At 48.3% G+C, this 20,147-nt stretch overlaps 1 protein-coding gene across 1 annotated transcript; it reads left to right on the top strand.

Annotated features, from left to right (window-relative positions):
- Window positions 1-5,013: 5,013 nt before the first annotated feature.
- LOC311314767 (serine/threonine-protein kinase PDIK1L-like) lies at window positions 5,014-18,528 on the top strand (the record flags this gene model as incomplete). Its single annotated transcript, XM_084445252.1, has 3 exons — window positions 5,014-5,887; window positions 8,371-9,122; window positions 17,997-18,528. The coding sequence occupies 2 exons, from the start codon at window positions 5,014-5,016 to the stop codon at window positions 9,093-9,095; spliced, it is 1,599 nt and encodes a 532-aa protein (XP_084301378.1). The 3' UTR covers window positions 9,096-9,122; window positions 17,997-18,528.
- Window positions 18,529-20,147: the final 1,619 nt, after the last annotated feature.

Genomic DNA, 20,147 nt, shown 5'->3' on the forward strand with positions numbered 1-20,147 from the left:
ACATGCCATATATACAGTAGCCTAAGTCAAATTGATTAAATAGATGTCCTTATTCTAATTGCACAAGGCATATGTTATACAGTAGCCTATTAAACAGTATTTGAGTTTAGGTAGCCTATTAGGAAACCCAGATTAGCATAATCAGTTGTATTACAGCAGGTGTTGTTTGTTGAATATGTGTAGATGTTCTATTAAGGTTTTCTTCCTTTCTTTTCTTGAATGCCCTTAAACTGTTCAGAAGACTTGATTGAGACAGTCCTCTCATTTCTTTTGACCAGAACAGCCAATGTCCAGTTCTTTTATAACAGTGAGGGTTGTTATCGCCTGTTAACCAATATAAACCCTTCCTCTGTCTCTCTGGACCCTTCTTTCTCCTCTCATTACACTTCTCTCACACTTCTCAACACCCCCACCTCTCTCTCTCTCTCTCCCTCTCTCTCTCTCTCTCTCTCTCTCTCCCTCTCTCGCCCTCTCTCTCTCTCTCTCTCTCTCTCCCTCCCTCTCTCTCTCCCTCTCTCTCTCTCTCTCCCTCTCTCTCCCTCTCTCTCCCTCTCTCTCTCTCCCTCTCTCTCTCTCCCTCCCTCTCTCTCTCTCTCTCTCTCTCTCTCTCTCTCTCTCCCTCTCTCTCTCTCTCTCTCCCTCTCTCTCTCTCTCTCTCTCCCTCTCTCTCTCTCTCCCTCTCTCTCTATCTCTCTCTATCTCTCTCCCTCTCTCTCTCCCTCTCTCTCTCTCTCTCTCCCTCTCTCTCTCTCTCTCTCCCTCTCTCTCTCTCTCTCCCTCCCTCTCTCTCTCCCTCTCTCTCTCTCTCTCTCCCTCTCTCTCTCTCTCTCTCTCTCTCCCTCTCTCTCTATCTCTCTCTCTCTCCCTCTCTCTCCCCCTCTCTCTCACTCCCTCTCTCTCCCTCTCCCTCTCTCTCTCCCTCTCTCTCTATCTCTCTCTATCTCTCTCTCACTCCCTCTCTCTCCCTCTCTCCCTCTCTCCCTCTCTCTCTCTCTCTCTCTCCCTCTCTCCTCCCCCCCCTCTCTCTCTCTCTCTCTCTCTCCCTCTCCCTCTCCCTCTCTCTCCCCCTCTCTCTCACTCCCTTACAAGTTGATGGAAAGCATTTTTCAGTGTATAGATGTAATGACAGAAACTATAGCTGTGGCCATGTTCAAGCTGATAACAGCTGCAGGGACCAAAGAGAAGGAGCCTTTATGAGACTTTTCTGGGAAATTGTTATTGATTCTTTGGAAAGAAATGCTGCCCAGGCTTTTGTATTCTTGCAATTAAGAGCAACCATTTCAACCATTTTCATTCGTATTGAAGCTTCTCTGACTCATCGATTTGTTGATTTAATTAACATTACTCCTGCTGTACCTTTCACATTAAGCTCATAAAAAGAGAAATAGGAGCCCATGTGAAGTTCTTTCAATCGACCCTGACAAGACTGAAGATGCAGTTCTTTTAATGTACACAGGGGGGCGTTAGGCCCCTATAAGTTCCATCCATTCGTGAAAACGCAATAGCCAAGACCACTTAGGACAATAAAAAATAAACATTGGTGCAAACAATACCAAAGAATGTGCACTCTGTTACCGCCTCTGAAAACATAATCATGAAGATTATTTTATAACTTAAACTCAGTTTTTAAATTGTCTCTCTATTGAGTTATATTAGATTGTTTTAAGTATTGGGTTTAAAAAGCAGCATACCAGTAGGCCTATGTTACCCAAACATATGCATTTTGTTAAATCCTGGAAACTATGTTAGCTTGATGCTGTTAAAATTAGTTTCCAAAAGAATACATGTCATCTCCAGACTCCAATCTGTCACCCGGGCACATGACATGCACATAAAGAAAGGGTTGTTCCCTCTACTACTACTACCCCCAACCCCCAACTTATCCTGTGATGAGTCCTTATCCTGTGATTACTATCCTTGGTTGTATGCATTTCATTACATTCATATTATGAATGACTTCAATCAGCTTCTCGGTGATTTATGTGTATGTCCTAAGAACAACACACAACTTTATCAATGATGCTGTTTATGTGCGAGAACTTGTATTTATGGAATCATTCATCATGAGTGATTAAACTAACTAATACCCCGCAATCACACAATACAATTTATAAGTACGCTAAACTGTTTCATAGGGCCAATAGCAAAATGTATAACCGTCCGCATTTTAAGCAAATAAATACGTTCTCTAGCTACATTTCGTACATTTCCCATATCGATAGTCCGTCTCCAGATTAGAATATTGAATGGCATCGCTGGGAAGATTTTTTCTCCCTATGATGGCAACGGATTGTTCACGCCCCGAACTAATTTCATTGGTCGTGTGTCACTGTTGTAGCGCTCTGCCCCGCCCCTAACCCTTACCTCCACCAGTCGGCTTTTTGTTGCATAAACCCCCAAGCCCCCAGGATTCGAAATCTAAAGTGAAGGCCTATTGAACCGCGCCATCTTGGCTAGATTTGTAGTAATTTGGCCATTTCCGGTGACTTTTGACTTGCGCAGTTGAGCTTTTCTGTCCGACGCGCGTCCACGAAAAAGTTCACCTTTATGTGAAATGTAGACGCACGTTCCCGGCTCTCTCGGCTCTCCCCGCTTTGATTTAGCAATGAAAACCGGCTTGCATATTAACCTGTTTTTGTCAAATATATCCATTGTAGAAATTATTTTTTCATCCAGGCATCTTTGTTTTAACAGGTTAAATATAACTGATAATGTTTTGTTTGCTAGTAGATGGTATTCATTCCGTTCGCGATAACGTTATTGCAGCCAGGCTAAATTCCTCCAGGGAGCCAGTGACCGGCGAGTTGAAGAGCTTCACTCCCCGCCAGCAGGAGCTTTGGCCGCGGCTACCGCATCTCGGATAACCCGCTGAGTTCCTGGCTGCTATTTCACATTCGCCCTTGATCAATCGAATCTTATCTCCGTATAAATACACATTAAGCCTATATCGCCTCATTCACCACAAAATATGTTTCAATCTGAGATTATTTTCATAGATAGATTTTGCCTAATTTTTGATAATTTACTGCCATGCAGGCCGTCTGCGCTGTCCCCAGCACCACCTTAACAGAGGAAGTTTGAAATGTCTAAATATTCCCAAGCATGTATTTCCATTCGTAAATCACATTAGCTGACCTGCCCGGACAACTGCATCTCATCCGATAAACATAGCCTATGAACAATACATCCATGATGGCAAGCCAGAAACGCAGACACACACACGTACCACAAATAAAGGTAGCCTATTAATTCTAACATCAACGGGGTCCCGGCTAAAGTCTTTTAATACCATCCATCGTCATCCGCTTATCCGGGGTCGGGTCGCGGAGGCAGCAGTTCCAGCAAGGAGCCCCAGACATCCCTTTCCCTAGCAGCATCAACCAGCTCTGCCTGGGGAATCTTTAGCCGTTCATAGGCCAGTGCGGATGTTTAATCAAATGTGTTAATGAAAATGACCACAAAAAAGGAGAGTAGTCAAAGCACACCGCTCAAAAAGGGCTTAATACATACAACAAACTGATCAGGCTAATCATTTTTTAATGAAAATGACCACAAGACAACCTCTTGTGCATAGTTGAAATGGTAGTGGGATACGGTGATAAACTGGAGTGATCATTTGACAGCAATTATTAGCCTTTTCCAGGAATGGACAGAAATGGGATATTTTTAGAATAACAGTAATTTATTCACATACAATGGAAAGGAGTTGATGTGTAGCATGAAGATGAAACGATACACTGAGTTTGGGTGTTTTCAGTCAACGTTGGCACCGCTTCTAGCTATCGAATGGCCGACTGGTGTAAGATGGATAGCCTAACGTTAGAGAGATAAATGTAGGCTATGGTTATGTTAATAAAGCTAACAATGATGTTGTAACATGCATGCAGCACTGCCCATCTGATCTGAACGATTGATTCATTATTACCATGGATCGGTATTGGGATTGATCAAGGGCGAATGTGAAATAGCAGCCAGGAACTCAGCGGGTTATCCGAGATGCGGTAGCCGCGGCCAAAGCTCCTGCTGGCGGGGAGTGAAGCTCTTCAACTCGCCTGTCACTGGCTCCCTGGAGGAATTCAGCCTGGCTGCAAGAACGTTATCGCGAACGGAATGAATACCATCTACTAGCAAACAAAACATGTTCAGTTATATTTAACCTGTTAAAACTAAGATGCCTGGATGAAAAAATAATTTCTCCAATGGATATATTTGACAAAAACAGGTTAATATGCAAGCCGGTTTTCATTGCTAAATCAAAGCGGGGAGAGCCGAGAGAGCCGGGAACGTGCGTCTACATTTCACATAAAGGTGAACTTTTTCGTGGACGCGCGTGGGACAGAAAAGCTCAACTGCGCAGTACAAAAGTCACCGGAAATGGTCAAATGACTACAAATTTGCCAAGATGGCGCGGTTCAATAGGGCTTCATTGTTGTTAGCGGTCAGTGAATGGAGTGGCTGTATCCAGTTCTATTAATACATCCATGATAGGCCTTCACTTTAGATTTCGAATCCTGGGGGCTTGCATAAACCTAACCGTCACTCATCGACCAATGAAATTAGTTCGGGGCGTGAACGTCCAAAGCATCCAGATGGCTTTCCGCACGTGAAGTACCATGCAGGACCGGAGAAACTATTTGGAACAAACACGAGGTGGTGACAAATGTGACACACATCAATTTTGTGGTGACCCAAACATTATATAAATACTGTCTTGTTTGCATTGCATTTTACTCGTAGAAATTAATAAAATGACAATGTAAACAAACATAAAAGAATGATAGAACAATGATCTATTCCAGTACCCCCCGTTTATGAAATGGTATCGTCTAGTCCCGCCCTTTCCTCCTTGAATTGTTCTCGTGCCCAGCAGCTCTGTATGAAACTCAGTTGGTTTGAACGCAGTCACAGTTCGAGAACTGCAAATCAAGTGATTTCGGTAAACAATGGTCAGTTTATCTATAATCTTATCGGTATGAATAAAGAGAGTTGTGGTTTCCAAGAGCGGATGTAGTCATGGAGACGGGTGACAGCAGGCGGAGGCGCACGAGGAGCGCGCGAGCTGCTAAAGGGACCGTGAAGCAGGACGCGACCGTGAGAAGGGACCCAACCCAGGCTAACCCTAACCCTAACCCTGACCCTAACCCTGACCCAACCGTCCTCCGGTCCCTCAGCGTGAGAAGAGACCCAACCGTCCTCCGGTCCCTCAGCGTGAGAAGGGACCCAACCGTCCTCCGGTCTCTCAGCGTGAGAAGGGACAAGTCTAACCCTAACCCTGACCCAACCGTGCTAAGGTCCCTCAGCGTCGGGAATATAGATGACAAAGATGTCATGGAGGACGACAGTGGCTTTCTGAAGAATGGGCCCTTAGAGCAGAGGGTCATGGCTCCCCGGTACAGCTTGCTCCGGGAGGTGGGCAGGGGCAGCTACGGCGTGGTGTATGAGGCGGTGGCCCGGAGGTCCGGGACCCGAGTAGCGGTGAAGAAGCTCCGGTGTGATGCCCCTGAGACCGTGGAGCTGGCCCGGGGGTCCGGGACCAGGGTAGCGGTGAAGAAGCTCCGGTGTGATGCCCCTGAGACCGTGGAGCTGGCCCGGGGGTCAGGGACCAGGGTAGCGGTGAAGAAGCTCCGGTGTGATGCCCCTGAGAGCGTGGAGCTGGCCCGGGGGTCCGGGACCAGGGTAGCGGTGAAGAGGCTCCGGTGTGATGCCCCTGAGACCGTGGAGCTGGCCCTGCAGGAGCTCTGGGCTCTGGCCAGCCTGGAGAAGAGACACGAGAACGTGGTTCACCTGGAGGAATGCGTGTTACAGAGGAACGGCATGGCTCAGAAGATCAGTCACGGGAACAAACGGTCCAAGCAGTACCTGCGCTTGGTTGAGACCTCCCTCAAAGGTAGCTATTGTGCATTCTGTTTATTATTTTCTATGCAACACCTTCGAATAACGTTTATATGTCGTGTTCATATTCCTAAGTATGTTGTATTTCACGGACATTGTTAGAAAGCCAGCAAGTTGAAACAATGCATTGTCTCTGCAGGTGACGCAATGAGGTTGGTTGTGTAACGTGTTTTACTTTCGATTGTCAAGACTCTTCTCTGAGTAGCTATCATGCTAACCTATAGAGCCTCTATAGAGCCTAGCATTGGCTATCTACTACCTAGCACAGGCTATCTACTACCTAGCACAGGCTATCTACTACCTAGCATAGGCTATCTACTACCTAGCATAGGCTATCTACTACCTAGCACAGGCTATCTACTACCTAGCATAGGCTATCTACTACCTAGCATAGGCTATCTACTACCTAGCACAGGCTATCTACTACCTAGCATAGGCTATCTACTACCTAGCATAGCCTATCTACTACCTAGCACAGGCTATCTACTACCTAGCACAGGCTATCTACTACTCTATGGAGCCTAGCATTGGCTATCTACTACCTAGCACAGGCTATCTACTACCTAGCACAGGCTATCTACTACCTAGCATAGGCTATCTACTACCTAGCACAGGCTATCTACTACCTAGCACAGGCTATCTACTACCTAGCACAGGCTATCTACTACCTAGCATAGGCTATCTACTACCTAGCATAGGCTATCTACTACCTAGCATAGGCTATCTACTACCTAGCACAGGCTATCTACTACCTAGCATAGGCTATCTACTACCTAGCATAGGCTATCTACTACCTAGCATAGGCTATCTACTACCTAGCACAGGCTATCTACTACCTAGCACAGGCTATCTACTACCTAGCACAGGCTATCTACTACCTAGCATAGGCTATCTACTACCTAGCATAGGCTATCTACTACCTAGCATAGGCTATCTACTACTCTATAGAGCCTAGCATAGGCTATCTACTACCTAGCATAGGCTATCTACTACCTAGCATAGGCTATCTACTACTCTATAGAGCCTAGCATAGGCTATCTACTACTCTATAGAGCCTAGCATAGGCTATCTACTACCTAGCATAGGCTATCCACTACGGGCTAATGTTAGAGTAGCTATGTAGGCTAGCCTGAGCTAGGAATTAGCATGTCTATTGCAGCTGGTGCTATATTGTAGCTTATCAATTATTGACGTTTCGCCTTTCCCGGTAGTCTATATTTGTCTACATAATTATTCGACATGAATCCCTTATTACAACGCCTGATATCCATGACAGGTGCGATGTGGCACAGTTAGGATTCAGGGTCTTCTAGTGAGGATTGAGGGTCTTCTAGTGAGGATTCAGGGTCTTCTAGTGAGGATTCAGGGTCTTCTAGTGAGGATTGAGGGTCTTCTAGTGAGGATTGAGGGTCTTCTAGTGAGGATTGAGGGTCTCTAGTGAGGGGGTCGCCTTCATGGGGTGAGTCTCAGCTGCAGGAGGTCGATATGGCTGTGTGCTGCCATGTTGTTTTCAAAGGCCCTTGTGAAAGTTGTTGAGACCAGACCACCTAAACAGTAACATAACATATTCGTTGATTTGTATTCATAATAGATGGTGGCATATATTGTAGGAAAACGCAATGTCGATATACCACTGCCATTTACCGGGTATACCGAATCTGATGTGTAACGCCAGAAATGCTTGTTGTGATTTGCCTGATTGATCTGTTTTACCCTCTTCTCACCTCTCTCATCCTCAGTTTGGTCAATCATGTAAATCTATTCTGAAGATTAAGCATTCAGGTTTTACTAATTACTTGATGTAGGGTCCCAGTTCCCTGTAGTATAGTATCTAAGTGTGCCACAGTGCAGGCAACAATTAATTGGTTATTCAAAACAGGTTTTTGACCCCTTTGTTCAGGTAGAGTAGATTGGTATGTCACTGTAGCCCCGCCTACTCCCCCCTCGGTTATCAGGTGTTGCAGTAGAAACAGACAGTCAGGCTTGTTTACCCAGCATGCAACCTACAGGCGGTTTAGACAGAGCTTGGCTATGCTTTTTTCTGAAAAACACATGGGAACCTCATGCACACAGAAACAATTAGCCAATATGTGATTTATTCCACTATGATGGGAATCCAAACAGCTGCGAAAGGCCTAAACTGTAAAGAGAGTTGGAAGTATTGGGAGAAACTTTACATATGTAGTCTGGATCCTTTGTGCTACTTAGAAATATATCCAATATTAATTAGCTGTCGGGTCACATTTAATATGTAGTCTGTAGCATGTACATTTACCATGTAGTCTGTAGCATGTACATTTAACATGTAGCCTGTAGCATGTACATTTACCATGTAGCCTAGTCTGTGATGTGAGTATTAATGATTAGATCAAATGGAGCAGTGCGTTGCTGTAGTCTTATTTGTGTAGCCTAGTTTTTTGTCGTTCTTTTTTGTTCTGTACATTTTGCTTGACCATCCTTGGTGTGGGTGGGTTGCAGGCGAGCGCGTGCTGGGCTGCCCAGAGGAGCCCTGCTTCCTGTGGTTCGTCATGGAGTTCTGTGAAGGGGGCGACCTGAACCAGTTCATCCTGTCCCGCCAGCCCGACCCCCGGACCAACAGCAGCTTCATGCTCCAGCTCACCAGCGCCGTGGCCTTCTTGCACCAAAACAACATTGTCCACCGCGACCTGAAACCCGACAACATCCTCATTTCAGAGAAGTCAGGGGCGCCGGTTCTCAAAGTTGCAGACTTCGGCCTCAGCAAGGTGTGCGCCGGCCTCGGTGGCGCCGGACAGGACAGGGAAGGAGGCGAGGACAAGAACAAAAATGGCGTCAACGTCAACAAGTACTGGCTGTCTTCCGCCTGCGGCTCGGACTTCTACATGGCGCCCGAGGTGTGGGAGGGCCACTACACGGCCAAGGCGGACATCTTTGCCCTGGGCATCATCATCTGGGCCATGCTAGAGCGGATCACCTTCATCGACGCCGAGTCCAAGCGGGAGCTGCTGGGGACGTACGTGAGGCAGGGCGCCGACATCGTGCCCGTGGGAGAGGCGCTTCTGGAGAACCCAAAGATGGTACTGAACATCCCACAGAAACGGCGGTCCACCATGTCGGACGGCGTGAAGAAGCTGCTGCTGGACATGCTGGCTGTCAACCCTCAGGACCGCCCCGATGCCTTCGAACTGCAGACCCGGGTGGACCAGGTCAGATGTGCTGCTTGACCCCTGGAGACCAGAGTCTGTTTGCAGGTAACTGCCCCTTTTCTCCACCATTGACCTTTTAAGTTTTCAACCCTTTTTGATGATCTGGACTGCATCGCGTATTAGGGCTGTTAATGAGGCACACAGACTGGTGTTCAGGGCTGTTAATGAGGCACACAGACTGGTGTTTAGGTTGTTAATGAGGCACACAGACTGGTGTTCAGGGCTGTTAATGAGGCACACAGGCTGGTGTTCAGGGTTGTTAATGAGGCACACAGACTGGTGTTCAGGGTTGTTAATGAGGCACACAGGCTGGTGTTTAGGTTGTTAATGAAGCACACAGGCTGGTGTTCAGGGTTGTTAATGAGGTACACAGACTGGTGTTCAGGGTTGTTAATGAGGCACACAGGCTGGTGTTCAGGGTTGTTAATGAGGCACACAGGCTGGTGTTCAGGGTTGTTAATGAGGCACACAGACCGGTGTTTAGGTTGTTAATGAGGCACACAGGCTGGTGTTCAGGGTTGTTAATGAGGTACACAGACTGGTGTTCAGGGTTGTTAATGAGGCACACAGGCTGGTGTTCAGGGTTGTTAATGAGGTACACAGACTGGTGTTCAGGGTTGTTAATGAGGCACACAGGCTGGTGTTCAGGGTTGTTAATGAGGCACACAGGCTGGTGTTCAGGGTTGTTAATGAGGCACACAGACTGGTGTTCAGGGTTGTTAATGAGGCACACAGGCTGGTGTTCAGGGTTGTTAATGAGGCACACAGGCTGGTGTTCAGGGTTGTTAATGAGGTACACAGACTGGTGTTCAGGGTTGTTAATGAGGCACACAGACCGGTGTTCAGGGTTGTTAATGAGGCACACAGGCTGGTGTTCAGGGTTGTTAATGAGGTACACAGACTGGTGTTCAGGGTTGTTAATGAGGCACACAGGCTGGTGTTCAGGGTTGTTAATGAGGTACACAGACTGGTGTTCAGGGTTGTTAATGAGGCACACAGGCTGGTGTTCAGGGTTGTTAATGAGGCACACAGGCTGGTGTTCAGGGTTGTTAATGAGGCACACAGACTGGTGTTCAGGGTTGTTAATGAGGCACACAGGCTGGTGTTCAGGGTTGTTAATGAGGCACACAGACTGGTGTTCAGGGTTTATGAGGTACACAGACTGGTGTTCAGGGCTGTTAATGAGGCACACAGGCTGGTGTTCAGGGTTGTTAATGAGGCACACAGACTGGTGTTCAGGGCTGTTAATGAGGTACACAGACTGGTGTTCAGGGTTGTTAATGAGGCACACAGACTGGTGTTCAGGGTTGTTAATGAGGCACACAGACTGGTGTTCAGGGTTGTTAATGAGGCACACAGGCTGGTGTTCAGGGTTGTTAATGAGGCACACAGGCTGGTGTTCAGGGTTGTTAATGAGGCACACAGACTGGTGTTCAGGGTTTATGAGGTACACAGACTGGTGTTCAGGGCTGTTAATGAGGCACACAGACTGGTGTTTAGGTTGTTAATGAGGCACACAGACTGGTGTTTAGGTTTTTTATGAGGCACATGGACCGGAGTTTTCTCTGTGTTCTTTGTTTACTATTCACCGACGTGTTTTGAATGAAAGTCTTAACCAGAGGAACATTGTCATGTTCTAGGAGACTCTTAGCACGGCTTTCCTGGAAACAACCAGACCAGGACACTGCTTCGTAATATTTGCTTGGCTGTCATTCACCTGTGTTAGCTACATTATGCAGGTTGGTAATGATACCATTCTCAATTTGAACTTGTTTCGAGTCGACGTAGTGCTTTTGTTTTTAAATCCCCCCAGACACACTAGATACCAGGACTCCTAACAGCATTATGAGTGACCCCAGCTGGGGTCGTCCACTCTGATGTATTCATCATCTTTCCTCCATGTCTTCACCACAACCTCAGTATATGGGCCGACCTTCGACCTGTATCATTGCATACTCACTCTGCCCTGGAACAAAGCATTGGAAAATGGCACACATTAGCAAAGATCAGTCCACCAAGTCCAAACAAAGACACAACTCCATGTCCAGTATCAATGTCCGAGGCTTTCTATGGGTCGGCCAGTGCTGGGGTCTCCTGGATCATAAACAACAATAAACATACTTTTATACAGCTAATATCTGGTCAGTTGGGAAACCGGCAGCTCTCAAAGGTGTTTCTCTGGATGTGCTTGTGTCAGGATCCAGGTGGTAACGGGACAGGTCCCTACGGGGCACGACAGGTGACGCACGCGCCAACGTGACGCATGCGCTGAGGGCTGGTTTGACCCCAGCATTTTTCCGTCTGCAGCTGCTCTCACGCTGTCGGCTTGCATGAGCTGGTTAGAGGCTGTCTGTGTGCTTCTCCCTGAGCATGCTGGGATACCTCTTATGCAGCAACCTCCCCCCCCTTTGGCCCGAGGGGGAGAAATCCGTCAAATGCCTGAGTGTTTAGAAGAGGTGGAGTGGATGCTCACAAGCTCTCTTTGTCTCTAACGTCTCTCGGGCGTTTTTATGTTTGGGTTGAATCTGGTTCTTCTCCCCAGTCGACGTGGTGCTGGGAGAGTATAACATTTATAACATCGCGTTGTCCTGCTTCCTAAGTCTCGTCTTACCACAGATTAGGGAGGGTGGAGGGTTTGTTATCTCTCTGAGAGGAGCCCCCTCCCTCTTTTGTTGTGCCTGTCCCTCGTCCTCAACCCCCCTCCCTCCCCCCCTCCATTTATGCTCTCTCCATCCCCCACCCCACCGGCGTGTCTCCCCCTCTCTCCATCCCCCACCCCACCGGCGTGTCTCCCCCTCTCTCCATCCCCCACCCCACCGGCGTGTCTCCCCCTCTCTCCATCCCCCACCCCACCGGCGTGTCTCCCCCTCTCTCCATCCCCCACCCCACCGGCGTGTCTCCCCCTCTCTCCATCCCCCACCCCACCGGCGTGTCTCCCCCTCTCTCCATCCCCCACCCCACCGGCGCTTCTCCCCCAGTCTCCCCCAGACCGCTCCGGCTCTGCAGGACACACCAGGCTCATTTGCATAGGCCTGGACTGTGGGATTTCAAAACACTACATGGTGATCTTGCTTGAGTTGAGTTATTTTATTACCCAGGTGGAGCTGGTATTTGTTAGGGGTCTATGTAATAGGCTAACTCTTCACTTATCTCAACACAGTACTACCAGACCAGCACTCTTCACTTATCTCAACCCAGTACTACCAGACCAGCACTCTTCACTTATCTCAACCCAGTACTACCAGACCAGCACTCTTCACTTATCTCAACCCAGTACTACCAGACCAGCACTCTTCACTTATCTCAACCCAGTACTACCAGACCAGCACTCTTCACTTATCTGAACCCAGTACTACCAGAGCAGCACCAACTTACTTTTTGTGGCACCCTTGGTTTTATTGGCGTGCTATTTAGGGATGTAACAATAACCGGTATAATGATACCGCAATAAAATTCAATTCAATTTATCGTGATAAAATTATCATTAAAACCGTGTTTGATTTCCGTTCTTAAAAGAGTACTGTCCAGCATCAACCAAAGTTAGCAACCGTCTCCAAGACGCATTATTTTAATGTTTGCTGTTGTGCTGCTAATTTTATTTGTGGTATTCAGTATAAAACTTAGTGAAATGATTTCAGTGTAATGATTTCAGTGTGTATCAGTAGTTTTTGAAAATGTTCAGCACATTTTATAATACTGTGATAATACTGATAACCATAATCATTTTGGTCACTTTAGTGAAATTTCCATACCTTTACATCTCTAGTGCTATTTATTGCTACAATAATCTTATTTGTTGGCTGGAACACAGTGGTTCAAAATGTATCATTATTAAGAATGAAGTCATTACTGGGGTGAGATTTAACAAGACGTAGCATAGGCTAAACTCCATAATATGATTATTGGTTGTAGGCTCAGAAATGATCAATGCCTCATTTAGGACAGAGGAAAGCCACACAGCAATGCAAGAGAGATTAGGCTGAGTGCAAAGAACAACACCTTATGTACTGTAGATAAACTATAGCTGTATTCAGATACAGAAGAGCTTTGTTATCAGTAGTTAGTACGATAGAGACCCTAGCTTCTGTGTGCGCCAATCTCCAATCTCCAAGTTCCTACGAGAGTGATGAGTCCGTCAGCGATCACTGTAACAACTCTATGGGCGGTGGAGTTGAGATTATTAATCCCTTCAAGTACACCTTTAAACTAGGAGATTATTAATCCCTTCAAGTACACCTTTAAACTAGGAGATTATTAATCCCTTCAAGTACACCTTTAAACTTGGAGATTATTACCAGTTACATAGCAGGTTGGTGGGAAATTCATGACATCATTGGCCATACGTGTATCTGCCTTGAGGCAAACAAAACAATGACATCATCCACACAGTCCTCAGTGCTGATCTAGACTGCCAACATGGAGCCAGGCTTCTTTTGAGTTGCTACAGGATAGACTGTATACAATGTTGAAAATGCATCACCTCCTAACCCATACGAAGACCAAGTGAGTCAGAATAGACGGTATTCTATACACTCTGTATTGGATTCCAGGACCCCCCCCAACACACACACACACACACACACACACACACACCAGTCAGTTTGTCAGCCCCCAGCCTCAGCTGAGCAGGATCGGCCCCCAGACTGTGACCCCTGGTGAACCCCTCCTAGGGTGAAACCAGGGAGCCCACAGCTCCCTTCTAGTGAAACCAGGGAGCCCACAGCTCCCTCCTAGTGTGAAACCAGGGAGCACACAGCTCCCTCCTAGTGAAACCAGGGAGCCCACAGCTCCCTCCTAGTGAAACCAGGGAGCCCACAGCTCCCTCCTAGGGTGAAACCAGGGAGCCCACAGCTCCCTCCTAGTGAAACCAGGGAGCACACAGCTCCCTCCTAGTGAAACCAGGGAGCCCACAGCTCCCTCCTAGGGTGAAACCAGGGAGCCCACAGCTCCCTCCTAGGGTGAAACCAGGGAGCCCACAGCTCCCTCCTAGTGTGAAACCAGGGAGCACACAGCTCCCTCCTAGTGAAACCAGGGAGCCCACAGCTCCCTCCTAGTGAAACCAGGGAGCCCACAGCTCCCTCCTAGTGAAACCAGGGAGCACACAGCTCCCTCCTAGGGTGAAACCAGGGAGCCCACAGCTCCCTCCTAGTGAAACCAGGGAGCCCACAGCTCCCTCCTAGTGAAACCAGGGAGCCGACAGCTCCCTCCTAGTGAAACCAGGGAGCCCACAGCTCCCTCCTAGTGAAACCAGGGAGCCCACACACAGCTGTGTACTGACCTTTCAAGTAGTAGCGCCGGAGCCACCAACCTCTTCAGTGGGCTGCTGCACCAGACAGGCCAGGCATTACTTGCTGAGCGCGGCGCGAAAAGTTGACGGACTATTGGGCTTTACTTACAATAGCGTTGCATAGCGTTCCCCTCACCACAGGTACCTCAGGGGCAGCGATCCACAGGTACCTCAGGGGCAGCGATCCACAGGTACCTCAGGGGCAGCGATCCACAGGTACCTCAGGGGCAGCGATCCACAGGTACCTCAGGGGCAGCGGTAGCCTAATGTTGGCAGGCCAGTCGCACATTCAAGCTGAATTTGGTTTCAAGGTGCCTAATACCCGTTATGCTTTATGCTTAAAGGCATTTCTACAAAGTTAGGTGTTGGAGTTTGCTATTCTACATTTTGACACCAATATTTTCATTTTTACTGCAAATGTTTATAGATTCCAAATATCGGTTATTGGTCTCCTTGATTACTAATAATATGTATGGATTCCAAATATTGGTTATCGGTCTCCTTGATTACTAATAATATGTATGGATTCCAAATATCGGTTATCGGTCTCCTTGATTACTAATAATATGTATGGATTCCAAATATCGGTTATCGGTCTCCTTGATTACTAATAATATGTATGGATTCCAAATATTGGTTATCGGTCTCCTTGATTACTAATAATATGTATGGATTCCAAATATCGGTTATCGGTCTCCTTGATTACTAATAATATGTATGGATTCCAAATATCGGTTATCGGTCTCCTTGATTACTAATAATATGTATGGATTCCAAATATTGGTTATCGGTCTCCTTGATTACTAATAATATGTATGGATTCCAAATATTGGTTATCGGTCTCCTTGATTACTAATAATATGTATGGATTCCAAATATTGGTTATCGGTCTCCTTGATTACTAATAATATGTATGGATTCCAAATATCGGTTATCGGTCTCCTTGATTACTAATAATATGTATGGATTCCAAATATCGGTTATCGGTCTCCTTGATTACTAATAATATGTATGGATTCCAAATATTGGTTATCGGTCTCCTTGATTACTAATAATATGTATGGATTCCAAATATCGGTTATCGGTCTCCTTGATTACTAATAACCAATATTTGGAATCCATACATATTATTAGTAATCAAGGAGACCGATAACCAATATTTGGAATCCATACATATTATTAGTAATCAAGGAGACCGATAACCGATATTTGGAATCCATACATATTATTAGTAATCAAGGAGACCGATAACCAATATTTGGAATCCATACATATTATCGGTCTCCTTGATTACTAATAATATGTATGGATTCCAAATATCGGTTATCGGTCTCCTTGATTACTAATAATATGTATGGATTCCAAATATCGGTTATCGGTCTCCTTGATTACTAATAATATGTATGGATTCCAAATATTGGTTATCGGTCTCCTTGATTACTAATAATATGTATGGATTCCAAATATCGGTTATCGGCTCCTTGATTACTAATAATATGTATGGATTCCAAATATCGGTTATCGGCTCCTTGATTACTAATAATATGTATGGATTCCAAATATCGGTTATCGGTCTCCTTGATTACTAATAATATGTATGGTTATCAGCCCCGAAGAAAACCCATTGGTCAATCCCTAAACCAAACTCACTTGTGCAGGTGCTCCAGACCCCCCGCGTCTCACTGCAGTGCTTACTGGCGCAGAGGAAAGAGGAACTCCTAATTGACTGCAGCAGAGCCAAGTGCTGCAGCATTGACTCAGCAGCCTCCCAGAGAGAGCAGCACAGCGATACGCTCCCAGAGAGAGCAGCACAGCGATACACTCCCAGAGAGAGCAGCACAGTGATACGCTCCCAGAGAGAGCAGCACAGTGACACACTCCCAGAGAGAGCAGCACAGTGATACACTCCCAGAGAGAGCAGCACAGCGATACACTCCCAGAGAGAGCAGCACAGCGATACACTCCCAGAGAGAGCAGCACAGCGATACGCTCCCAGAGAGAGCAGCACAGCGATACACTCCCAGAGAGAGCAGCACAGTGATACACTCCCAGAGAGAGCAGCACAGCGATACGCTCCCAGAGAGAGCAGCACAGCGATACACTCCCAGAGAGAGCAGCACAGTGATACACTCCCAGAGAGAGCAGCACAGTGATACGCTCCCAGAGAGAGCAGCACAGTGATACGCTCCCAGAGAGAGCAGCACAGTGATACGCTCCCAGAGAGAGCAGCACAGTGATACGCTCCCAGAGAGAGCAGCACAGTGATACGCTCCCAGAGAGAGCAGCACAGTGATACGCTCCCAGAGAGAGCAGCACAGTGATACGCTCCCAGAGAGAGCAGCACAGTGATACGCTCCCAGAGAGAGCAGCACAGTGATACGCTCCCAGAGAGAGCAGCACAGTGATACGCTCCCAGAGAGAGCAGCACAGTGATACGCTCCCAGAGAGAGCAGCACAGTGATACGCTCCCAGAGAGAGCAGCACAGTGATACGCTCCCAGAGAGAGCAGCACAGTGATACGCTCCCAGAGAGAGCAGCACAGTGATACGCTCCCAGAGAGAGCAGCACAGTGATACGCTCCCAGAGAGAGCAGCACAGTGATACGCTCCCAGAGAGAGCAGCACAGTGATACGCTCCCAGAGAGAGCAGCACAGTGATACGCTCCCAGAGAGAGCAGCACAGTGATACGCTCCCAGAGAGAGCAGCACAGTGATACGCTCCCACATTCACTCCTCAGTACTCATGTTGAGCTGGGCTAGAGCTCAGTAGGTTTAGTTTCCCATGCAGGCGTACAGGCGGGCTGCTGTGTGTGTCAACGCCCTGTCAGAGTTGAGCTGCCCTCGGGGCGTCGCTAGGGAGCGGTGGGCCTGTTCAGCTGCCCTCGGGGCGTCGCTAGGGAGCGGCCGGGCCTGTTCAGATGCCCTCGGGGCGTCGCTAGGGAGCGGCCGGGCCTGTTCAGCTGCCCTCGGGGCGTCGCTAGGGAGCGGCCGGGCCTGTTCAGCTGCCCTCGGGGCGTCGCTAGGGAGCGGCCGGGCCTGTTCAGATGCCCTCGGGGCGTCGCTAGGGAGCGGCCGGGCCTGTTCAGATGCCCTCGGGGCGTCGCTAGGGAGCGGCCGGGCCTGTTCAGATGCCCTCGGGGCGTCGCTAGGGAGCGGCCGGGCCTGTTCAGATGCCCTCGGGGCGTCGCTAGGGAGCAGCCGGTCCTGTTCAACGCCGCGTGGAAAGGAGCTTGGCGGTCCTCCGTGTTTGTTTACGCCCGGTTGTGTACAGAGGAGGATCCGTTTGTTTGTTTGTTTACGCCTGGCTGTGGATTCAGAGAGTGGGTCAGAGGAGGAGGAGTCTGGTGTGTGGGGGGCGGGGCATGGATCAGAGGGGGAGGAGTCTGGTGGGGGGCATGGGTCAGAGGGGGAGGAGTCTTGTGTGGGGGGCGGGGCATGGGTCAGAGGGGGAGGAGTCTTGTGGGGGGGGGGCATGGGTCAGAGAGGGAGGAGTCTGTTGTGGGGGCGGGGCATGGGTCAGAGAGGGAGGAGTCTGGTGGCCCTGGTGAAGAAGGCGGTCTCTGAGGCGGTCTCTCCTCAGGCATGTGTTCATTGACATTAACTTTCTATTTTTTCTTTTCCTTTTTTCATCAGATGTTTCCTCCTTCTTGGACCCGCTGAGTCAGTGAAAGGGACGTCCAACCTTCCAACCTCTGAAAACTGTGAAGTGTCAGTCGTGATAAATGTGAAGACAAGCAAGCGTTCGACTCTACAATTTGGAAAAACACAAATGGCATTGTTTTCCTTTTGTTTACAATTTGTCACCAATTTCGATGCAGGGAATGTTTTATTTGGCCTGAGACGGTGCGATAAAGAGATGATGACAATGATTTGACATGTTGTTTTTGTATTGATGTAGTGTACATGTTTGTTCTACCTGCTGCTCGGTAGGGCGGCCATGTTTGATTGAATTGAATGTTTCTGTTGTGGCCTCTTGCCCCCTGATGCAGGGCATGGCTGGCGTGGGTCTGTGTCCAGACAGGGCTCTGCTGCTGTGGTCTCCTCCCAGGACTCATGCTCCATCTGACCCCCCCGCCCATGCCGCTGTGCCCCCCCCCTCCACTGAGAACTCCTCCCCCAGCAGAACCAGCTCATAGACGGTTCTCATCCAGTAGTTCTCCCCTAACCCCGGATCTCTCTGGAAGCCCAGATGCCAGTAGGCTGAAGGTTTGACTCCCTTTTGATTTAGCTGTTTATTTGGATGCTCACAGCATCTTTGCTGCCACTCAATCAGAAGTGACATGTAGAAAGAAGTCTAAAGCTCCTAAAACCTTGATATGTTTTCTCTGTATGCTCACAGTGCCTTACATCGTAATCAGATGAGATTGAGATTTTTATCTTTATTTGGATTCTTTGTGTTTTGAGTGCAGTATAAATTTAACCTGGCATCGCCAGACCTCATTTGGAAATGCAAAGGAGTCTAAATTCTCAGTTCATTTCATTTCCAAGAGGCGTTATCAACGGGCGCAGACTATAATAGCTCTGGATGCAATCAAATATACCTACGACCAATTAGAGTCAATCAAATATACCTACGACCATTCAGAGTCAATCAAATATACCTATGACCAATCAGAGTCAATCAAATATACCTACGACCAATCAGAGCATCAAAACATTTGTTAGTCATCAAATGAAGTGGGTATAGCGCGTCCATGGATCCAGTCATCCCATCACATACACCACAGATGAGATGAAGACGGTTGTGATTGGCTCGACCACGGCCAGGCTGGGGGAAGTCTCGGTTGTGATTGGCCAGGCTGGGGGAAGTCTGGCTTGTGATTGGCCAGGCTGGGGGAAGTCTGGCTTGTGATTGGCCAGGCTGGGGGAAGTCTGGGTTGTGATTGGCCAGGCTGGGGGAAGTCTGGGTTGTGATTGGCCAGGCTGGGGGAAGTCTGGCTTGTGATTGGCCAGGCTGGGGGAAGTCTCGGTTGTGATTGGCCAGGCTGGGGGAAGTCTGGCTTGTGATTGGCCAGGCTGGGGGAAGTCTGGGTTGTGATTGGCCAGGCTGGGGGAAGTCTGGGTTGTGATTGGCCAGGCTGGGGGAAGTCTGGCTTGTGATTGGCCAGGCTGGGGGAAGTCTCGGTTGTGATTGGCCAGGCTGGGGGAAGTCTGGCTTGTGATTGGCCAGGCTGGGGGAAGTCTGGGTTGTGATTGGCCAGGCTGGGGGAAGTCTGGGTTGTGATTGGCCAGGCTGGGGGAAGTCTGGCTTGTGATTGGCCAGGCTGGGGGAAGTCTGGGTTGTGATTGGCCAGGCTGGGGGAAGTCTGGGTTGTGATTGGCCAGGCTGGGGGAAGTCTGGGTTGTGATTGGCCAGGCTGGGGGAAGTCTGGCTTGTGATTGGCCAGGCTGGGGGAAGTCTGGGTTGTGATTGGCCAGGCTGGGGGAAGTCTGGGTTGTGATTGGCCAGGCTGGGGGAAGTCTGGGTTGTGATTGGCCAGGCTGGGGGAAGTCTGGGTTGTGATTGGCCAGGCTGGGGGAAGCAGGAGGGTGGCCAGAGAAACAGAATGTGATCTCAGGTGATCAGGCGATGCCAAGCTTGTGGAAATTTTCCTATTTGATCATTTTTCGTTGGTACAGTAGTTGCGCATTTAAAGCCAATTGGTGCCAATTGATATGTTAAAGCTGAGTGGTGATGGTTTAGTTTGACTGCTGTTCTCCTCTGACCTTGATCTCTGTGCCAGAGCTTTTAAATTCCTCTGATTGCCATTAAACATGGGCTGCCTCCCGACACCAACGCCTCCA

The sequence above is a fragment of the Borostomias antarcticus genome, assembly GCF_949987555.1.
Source record: "Borostomias antarcticus genome assembly, chromosome: 11".
Taxonomy (NCBI): Eukaryota; Metazoa; Chordata; class Actinopteri; order Stomiiformes; family Stomiidae; genus Borostomias; species Borostomias antarcticus.